This window comes from Lycium ferocissimum, chromosome 1, assembly GCF_029784015.1.
Source record: "Lycium ferocissimum isolate CSIRO_LF1 chromosome 1, AGI_CSIRO_Lferr_CH_V1, whole genome shotgun sequence".
NCBI lineage: Eukaryota > Viridiplantae > Streptophyta > Magnoliopsida > Solanales > Solanaceae > Lycium > Lycium ferocissimum.
In genome coordinates, this window is record NC_081342.1 from 9,021,301 (window position 1) to 9,030,616 (window position 9,316).

The 9,316-nt window shown below is 39.6% G+C and overlaps 1 protein-coding gene across 1 annotated transcript; it reads left to right on the forward strand.

The window, feature by feature from the left end:
- The first annotated feature begins 990 nt into the window (after positions 1-990).
- Positions 991-8,323, forward strand: LOC132061850 (calcium-transporting ATPase 12, plasma membrane-type-like). Its single transcript, XM_059454517.1, has 7 exons — positions 991-1,073; positions 1,160-1,220; positions 2,546-2,644; positions 2,731-2,808; positions 2,973-3,122; positions 4,687-7,626; positions 8,138-8,323. Exons 1-7 carry the CDS (start codon positions 991-993, stop codon positions 8,321-8,323), a joined length of 3,597 nt encoding a protein of 1,198 aa, XP_059310500.1.
- Positions 8,324-9,316: the final 993 nt, after the last annotated feature.

The following is a 9,316-nucleotide window of genomic DNA, read 5'->3' on the forward strand; positions in this document are numbered from 1 at the left end:
ATTTCACTTTAATTTCAAGAATAATGAATAATTTAGTTTCTACAGACACGACTCTTTCATGGATCCCAATGTTCACCCGGGCCCGCTGTTCACCAGGGGCCCGATGACCGATCAGTACTTTCTTTGCAAGACAATCATAGGTCTGAGTTATTATGGACTAGTGCTATAGGGATAGCTACTAGGCTCCATCCTCGTAGGCTGCAGAGAGCGTGGGCTTTTTTACGGAAGCGCCCCGCACACCCTCACTTCTTAGAGATATTGTATCGGGACAGTATCTATCGTTGTGTGTCCGTTGGTTGGGTACAGCATGATTAGGCGCTCATTTCGGCCATGGTTGAGCGGTGGAGGCTGGAGACACATACCTTCCGTTTACGCCCTGTTGAGGCCACAATTACACTTCAGGATGTGGAGGTCCTATTTGGATTACGGGTAGATGGAGAGCCATTATACAATCGGTACGAGCCTCCTCTTAGTAGGACATAGGTGTCGGAGTTGACTAGGCTCACCCACTTCATGCCTAGTGCTGTGGCCTAGGTCTCGAGATTGAGTCAGGTCCAAATTAGTGCACTTTGCACTTATTTGCTCACAGAGCCTCCTATTGAAGATGACATTCCTGAGGATGTTGTTGATCATCATGCCCGTTTGTATCTGCTTATTATATTCGGGGGCATCTTGCTCCCGAACACATCGAGTGCCTATGTCAGCTTACGATATTTGATCTTCTTGGAGCATCTGGACCGCTTAGGAGACTACAGCTGGGTCGGTGCTGTTTTGGCGTACTTCTACCGATGCCTATGTTGAGCGTCTGTTGGTCGTATCAGCAATGCATGTGGATTTTTTGTATTTCTCTAGTTAATATTTTAAGTGTGCATTCCTTTAATGCAAACAAACCTCTCGCTTTCAGTTATAGGCATGGGAGAGGATCTTTTTGCCTTTTCAGCCCGTACCTAGGCATTACCTTGGTATTGACATGCCCTGCCGAGGAGGTGGATGGTAGGTTTGGACCGAGATGTAGCTATGCACCACAATATTCTTCCATTCTGGGACCAGCTTGATCAGATGACGACGATGCGGTAAAACTATTTAACTTTAAATTATTAATTTAATTAAACGTCTTTTCTACTTGGTGATCACTAATTTGTATCTATATTTTATGCAGCTATTTATATGGGCGCTGTACGCTGTTATTTTGGATGGGTTACCGGCCTTTTGCAGGGCTGGTCAGGCCGTGTGGAGGCCGCGGTGTCCATTGATACACCTGGACATCGTTAAGGACCACATACCCGAGCGTGTCTTAGGACAGTTTGGGTATACTCAGAATATAACCCTTGGCATTCGTCATGAGCTCTGACACTACCAGCTGGACGATCGAACGGTCATCGATGATGCATTTCTGGATTTCATAAGTATCCAACTCCAGCATTGATGGGACAGGTTGGGGACTTTAGCGGTGGTCGGTCATGCGACTCCCATCATGGGTTACATGCATTGGTATCATAGGATCACACGCCAATTGATTGGCAATCCAGTTTTGCGTCCCGCAAGGGATGTTGGATAAACAACACTCGCGAGGCAGTACGAGGCATTGGTAAGTTTATTGTATTTAATTTTTTTTAATTGTATTAATTATTACGTTTTAAAAATAACTATTTTTTTTTAACTGTTGAGCACAAATGCAGCTGGTGGCCATACAACGATTACGCATATTGGGGTTAGAGCATATGTCTTACCCTAGGGTTGCGAGGCTTGCGGCGGAGATGGTGCGGATATCCCAGGACGATATCCGGCCGGCAAGAAAGTTTCGGCGCATGGATGATCCTGTCCCAGAGGGTGAGTATCAGGCGGCATGAGAAGAAGGACGTGGTGCTGCTAGAGCACCTGGTAGTAGAGGATATCATCTAGTAGATGAGGCAGATGAGGCCGCTCCCATTCCAGAGGCCGTTCCCCCTTCTAGTGGATCCACAGTCGTTCCAGGCCAGTGGTAACTCGGTGACGATCACCTACGTTTCTGGGGTGCGCCTACTTGCGGAGATATACGGGTCTTAATCTTAGCCCAGCGAGAATGCGTATATGGAGGAATGTGATGACATCGATTGGGCAGCGTTTCGCGCATCATTAGATGATGAGCGGCCAGTGAGAAATTTAAACGGTCCCAAGATTCTTGACTTCGATGATCTTTTAATCCCAGTTAGTATTTAAAATACTTATTTGATTATTTAAAGTACTTATATTATATATATATATATATATATATATATATATATATATATATATATATATATATGTTACTTATTATTTCGTAATTTTTTATATTTTAGGATTGGGCGCCAGTTGGTCCACCAGAGTGACCCACTCAGGCGTTTTCTCATGGGCCTGCCTAGCCAAAGGTGTCTTCTCATGAGATTGTCGAGCCACAGGTTAGATTTGTAGTAAAAATTAATTTTATTCAATATAAGGTGAATATTTAAAATACTTATTTGATTATTTAAAGTACTTATTTTAAATATATATGTTACTTATTATTTCGTAATTTTTTATATTTTAGGATTCGGCACCAGTGGGTCCACCAGAGCAACCCACTCAGCCATTTTCTCATGGACCTACCGAGCCAGAGGTATCTTCTCATGAGACTGTCAAGTCACAGGTAAGATTTTTAGTAAAAATTAATTTTATTCAATATAAAATGAATATTTATTTAATTTTTTTAACCTTTATTTGGACCTCGAACAGTATCTCGTCCATGAGACTACTTCATATTCTGCACCAGGCCCATCTCAGGAGCGTATTCAGGCACCCTTCGATACACAGGTTTGATTATTCAACAAACCAAGTTTGATTATTCAACAAACCTTAATGTATTCAATATAAATAAGAAATTGTACTAATTTTTATATATTATTCAAGTTCATCCTTCGGCGCCTGCGGTGGAATCTCCCGATGAGAACGAGGTCTCGTTTCCAATCCAAAATCAGCCTGAGATTTTGAGCGTACCAGGGGGATTAGATCCCAAGAAGGAGCACGTTATGCAGAAGGGCGCAAAGGCGAGGGATGATCATGGCTTAAAGCGCCCTCTTATTAAGATGAAAAAGGGGGTAGAGACGATGGCGAGGGCGGTGGAGATGGTATGAGCCTTAGGCCTAAGGATAGTCTCAGGCATACCACATGTGGGACCCATCCAAGATAGTGTATGTACAATAGTGTTGTACAGTTTAAGTAAGCATTATATATTTTTTGCGTATCTATTTATATTTATAAATATTATCTTTGTCTTTATTATCGTTTACAGTGTCACCTCCTAAATTGATAATAAAAAAAATCGTGACATATTCAAAATAAAGTTATGCATTAATTTAAAAATAACATGAAACCCTAAAACATAAATAACTTAAAGCTAATGAGAACAAGGACTTCAAGCACTTTTCAACCACTAAAACGACAATCCGAAGTATTGCGTATCCTTGATATATTGAGCCTACCTTATTAATCGCATAAAAATAAGTAGGGTTCTATATAAAATATTGAAGTTCCGGAGTCTCAGAGCATGATTAATATATGGCTAAAGTACGTAAAAAGTGTGAAAATGTAAAAGAAAGAAAGTTTAACCAAAACAAATAGGTCCTTTAGCGCAGTATTTTACTGCGCTAAAGACAAGAAGGTATATGCTTTAATGCAGTAAAATACTGCATTAAAGGACTTAATCGTGTCGTTACGGTTAAGTCCTTTAACGCAGTAATTTACTGCGTTAAACGTACTTTTGTGCCTCTCTTTTTTTATGCGGTATTTTGGTTCAATGTGTCTTTTATTGGGCCATTTTGGCTCCAGACTCAATTTTTTTTGTCCCATAATAAGTGTCACCTTAGGATACTAATGCATATTGACTAGTTTTTTTCATTTTTGCCCTTGGACAAAAAATGGCAAGTTTCTTTATTCAAGGCCAAAAGTTAGATTCACAGTGTCAAATTTTGATTTTCACATGAAAATGAAAATTTTGACCTATGGAAGATAGGATTAGTAAGAGGCAAAAGAAGTAGTAGTACTCTAAATGATAATGGTTGGATTCCTAATGCCAAAAGATGAACTACTTGTGCATGCTCTAATCATCAAGAGAGAAAAATATTTTTTTTACATAAGGGTAATTTGATAAACTTTACATTTCATCATTGGTTTCTTAATATAGTTATTTTTTATTAAGGTGACACTTATTATGGGACGGAGCGAGTACTTATACACATACCCAAGCTGGAATTCAACACTCTTATAAGCTTAAACAAAGACCATTGTTCAAGTCAAGAACAAGAAGACAAAATGCAAAACAAACATCTTTAATAACATTCACTTGTTTTTGCAACTTCCAAGAATATATCATACAAAATGCAAAACAAACATCTTTAATAACATTCACTTGTTTTTGCAACTTCCAAGAATATATCATCTCCTAGCTCCTAACAGCCACTGTACGATACACGGTGTCCCCATGGATTACTTTTGTGTATAAATTTTGAGGCGATCTGCTTATCAATGCAGCAAGATAATCCAGGTTTTCCTCTTTAAAAAATCTATCAGTTTATATATCGAAGAAATTTCAAGAAGATTCTGAACTTACCAAATTCTCAAACTAGAATCATCGTCCTCAGTTACCCATCGGGATATACCAAAATTATGTGTGACATGATCTTGCAAGTGCAGTTAACGCCTTATTTAAGCTCCCTAGCCAGGAAGAGATGGCGCCTAGCCTTTCACATTCTCTCTACTGCCAGGGCATTGCTATTTACAGCCAGGAAGGTTGTGGCTGAAAACAAGAGTGAGCTCTTGAGCAACTTTTCGCGCTCTCAATCTTATTATACAGCAGTTGATATCGAACCAGAATGTTTTTCAAGCATCAGCAAGCCAATTTTAGCAAAACTTGTTCGATTGAGAGACGCTGAACAGCTTAGAAAGCTTGATGGGGTGGAAGGATTGTTGTCTGTCCTGAAAGCTGATGCTGAGAAGGGTATCCTAGGTGACGTTGCTTCCCGGCGCAAACATTTTGGGACCAACACATACAAGAAGCCACAAATAAATCTTTCGCAAATCTTGTTGAAGAACCTCAAAGATCCCAACATGATCATTGTACTACTATATGCTGTTATATCCCTTGGTTTTGGCATCAAAAAGCATGGGCTGAAAGGATGTTTAGATGGGAGCATCATATTAGTTGCTGTGTTTCTTGCCATCATTCTCTCTGCTTGTTGTTGGTGGTGGCATAAACAGCAAATTTATGAACTTTGCAGGCCTATTGAAAGTGTCCTCATTCCTGTGATTAGAAACGGGAAAGATATGCGTATTTTATTATCTGAAGTACTTGTTGGAGATGTCATTCGCTTGAAAGCTGGAGATCAAGTCCCAGCTGATGGGATATACATAGATCAGCAATCCCTGCAAATTGATGAATCAACCATAACAAGGAAAAATGACATTGTGGAAGTTAACAATAGCTGCAACCTGTTCTTGCTATCTGGTAGCAAAGTCTTGAGGGGTAACGGTCGGATGCTTGTCACAGCGGTCGGCATGAATACAGCATTGGCAGAAATCATAAGTCCAACTTGCTTCAATCATGATCATAAATCACTTTTACAGAAGAAACTGCACAAACTGACCTCGCATATAGCAAAGGTCGGTCTGGGAGCCAGTTCCCTGGTTCTCTTGGTGCTGCTGGTCCGTTATTTCACAGGAAATATGCGAAACAATGGCAGAAAGTTCTTCGTTGGAGGTAAGACAAGTATACAAGATGTATGGAAAGACTTTATTGGTATTCTAGCAACTCCAGTTGCACTTGCATCAGCGGCCATTCCAGAAGGTTTAGCGTTAGCTTGTGCACTAGCTATAGCTTACTCAACCAAGAAGATGGTCGCTGATCAGGCAGTTGTCAGAAGTCTCTCAGCTTGTGAAGCAATTGCGTCCGCAACAGTGATTTGTACAAGCAAGGAAGGCATACTGACTGAAAACTCTCTGCAGGTCACCCAATTTTGGCTAGGTGAAGAGTATATTGGAAGAGATAGTTTCTCCTCATTTGCACCAGAAATTCTTGATCTGCTTCATGAGGGAATGGCTCTGAACACTACCAAGATCCCACCAGGATCTTCATTTGAACACATTGAGGATCTAGTTCAAAATGCAATTTTGGCCTGGGGAATCAAAAGCATGAAGATGGATGTAGAACAACTGAAAAACAGCTGTACAATTGTCCCCGCGGAAAGCTTCAACTCAGAATACCAGGGGCGTATTTTGATTAGGAGGAATGCTGACAGCAGAGTGCATATGCACCACAAAGGAACTCCAGAGGCAATACTGGCCATGTGTTCACGTTATTACAAGAAGACCGGGGATATCCAAGATATAAATGATGATGCTAGAGCAGCTTTGCAGCGAACAATTACAAAGATGAAAATGGATGGTTTGCACTGCGTTGGTTTTGCATATAGAAGTGTGACAGCAGAACATCAGATTGATCACGAAGGGCATTTCCATCCCAACCTCAAAGAAGATGATTCAATTTTATTAGCATTTATAGGACTGAAAGCTCCATGTAGAAAACAAGCAAGGAAAGCTGTGATGGACTGCCAAGATGCTGGGGTGAACATCAAAATCTTTACAAAGGATGATATCCACACAGCTCGTGCATCAGCTATTGATTGTGGTATAATTGATCACAATCATGAAATATCCACTGGAGAAGTCCTAGAAGGAACACAATTCCAAGAATATGCTGAAGATGAAAGATTGGAGAGAGTTGAAAAAATTTGTGTGATCGCAAGAGCCTCAACACTGGACAAGCTTCTGATGGTACGATGCTTGCAAAAGAAAGGTCACGTTGTTGCAGTTACTGAAGACAGAGAGGGTGATGCCGAAGTTCTTAGAGAAGCCAATGTGAGGCTTTCACTGGGTAATCAAGGAACTGACACAGAAAGAGACAACTCAGATACTGTCACCACGGATGATAACTTTGCTTCCATAGCTAGAGTTCTAAATTGGGGAAGAACCACATACGACAAGGTTCAGATATTCACCCAATACCAACTAACAGCAACTATTGCTTCTTTGGTGATAGACTTTGTGACAGCAATTTCAGCTAGCAAGCCCCAGAACATCAACATTGTCACAGTAATTTCAGCAGGCAATGTTCCCTATGCAACACTTCAGGTTCTTTGGGTAAAGCTGATCGTGGGCACCTTAGCAGCTCTTGCTCTCACTATAGACAGGCCTGGAACAAAGCTCATGCAGCAGCCACCAACTAACCAAAATGAGCCATTTATAACCAATACTATGTGGAAGAATATAGTGGGCCAAGCTCTGTACCTGATCTCAGTGTTGCTGACCATCCAATACCAATTAAGTGACAAGGAAAAGGACACCATGATCTTCAACATCTTTGTGCTTTGCCAACTATTCAACATATTCAACCTGAGAAAGTATGAAGGGAATCTCCTCAGTGAGCTAAGAACAAAAAGCTTTTTTTGGGTGATAGTGGGAATGATAGTCATTATCCAAGTTGCAATGGTAGAAATGTTTGAGAAGTTTGCATCTACAGAGAAGTTGAATTGGGAGCAGTGGAAAATGTGTATTGGGATAGCTGCTCTATCATGGCCAGTTAGTCGGCTCATAAAATGCATACCTGTTCCAAGTACGCCTTTTTTTAGTTGTATAAATAGCCAGAACTTTAGTTACTCAAGATTTGGATCAAGTGCTAGGTTATAGCAAGTTCCTAGAAGATCTGCTTGTACATTCTATAACATTTATTATTGAAGTTTCTTTCTGTCCTCACACTATTGTGATAAATAGGGTATATAGCTTCAGAAAAAAACATGTGTTAGACAATGTCGTTTGGTTATATTCAGCCACAGACTAATTGAAAAGCATGACTAAAGAACTGTCCTGCTACCATAATACAACAGTTTGGAAACACTAATTGACAACTGCAAGAAATAGCGCCCAGCATGAAGAAAAGATTATAATTCGATCACAAAAAGAAGGAACAAAGGGCAAGAGATTCTATTCAGTTATAACCCTACTATGTTTTTCTTTAGACTAGAGCCTACCATTGTGGCTTTTAATCTGGTAAGAAGTAGCTAAGTATAAAATGCCTTTTGGAGTTCCACAGGAAGGTGAGACTGATACAATGCAGTTAGTTTCTTTACAAGATCAGTACACTCCAGTTAGTTTCTTTACAAGATTAGTACACACTCTATGGCAATTGGTGAAGATCATAAGAAATCTACACAATGTTAAAGGAAATCTCGATAACAACTTGAATTCTGTGCCACAAAATATTGAGCTAAGAAAGTAAAAGTAAGAGATGAGATTATATTCAACTGCAAAATGAAGCTAAACTTGAATAGCTAACTTAAAGGAAAATTAGACATAGATGCTAACAACGTCTACTTCATAGAAGAGGGATATACGAGCATAATCGTAGCCCTACTTTGATTTGAGTTAGCTGGTGAGTCTTACAAATTATATTCTAAAAGGTTGCGTAGAAAATTGATTCCTTCAGAAGTACCCTATTCTTTGCTTTTCAATATCTATCCAATGGTATTCCCAAAGGTATGTTGATTTCTCTTTGATAAAGAAAATTTTGGTTGCTTCGAGCAATATGCATTACAGTTTTAGTTGAAATTCACTTCAGAATAATACCAATTTATCCATCTTCAGCTTTATTAGAGTTTTCCAACTGATCTCAACTCTATTACGCATTAACTCTACATTTCATCCCACACAAAAAGTTACTCCTTTCAACCAAAAAACCAATCTTACATATCCAAGTAATTATTTCCTCAATCCATCTGATTAATAATCTCTGCATTTCCTAACAACAACAACAACATACCAAGTAATCCCAAGTAAGGGGTTGCCACAGAGAGGTAGAGTGTAGAACCTTACCCTACCATGGAGGTAGAAGGTTGTTTCGAAGACTACCAAAGAAAAGCAACCACATCAGTCCAGAAAAAGAAATAACAGTATGGAGAAATACTAAATAAAGCATGATAAAGCAGTTTGGAGAAAGAAAAAAAAAATAACGTAACTAACATAATATCACATGTCAATCGGGGTACAAGACACAACAGATAATAAAAAGAATCAGAGGACAAGAAACTACAAAAGTAATACGAAGTGTGACACGCACAACTACCTACTAGCTTACTACCCTGAGTCGTGTACTCCATGACTTCCTATCTGCGTCATATCCTCGGTGAGATAAAAGCATTTCCTATTAGACAAAATTTCAACTGCTAGAACCATTGTGCCTGGGTTTAACAATTCTCCATTATCTATTAGTCCT

Bases quoted from the DNA above. Each gene is read 5' to 3' on its own strand.
- LOC132061850 (XM_059454517.1), top strand. From the start codon at position 991: ATGGTAGGTTTGGACCGAGATGTAGCTATGCACCACAATATTCTTCCA. The intron at 2,809-2,972 runs GTTTGATTATTC...ATCCAAAATCAG, and splicing joins AGGCACCCTTCGATACACAG to CCTGAGATTTTGAGCGTACC. The intron at 3,123-4,686 runs GTATGAGCCTTA...TTGCAAGTGCAG, and splicing joins TGGCGAGGGCGGTGGAGATG to TTAACGCCTTATTTAAGCTC.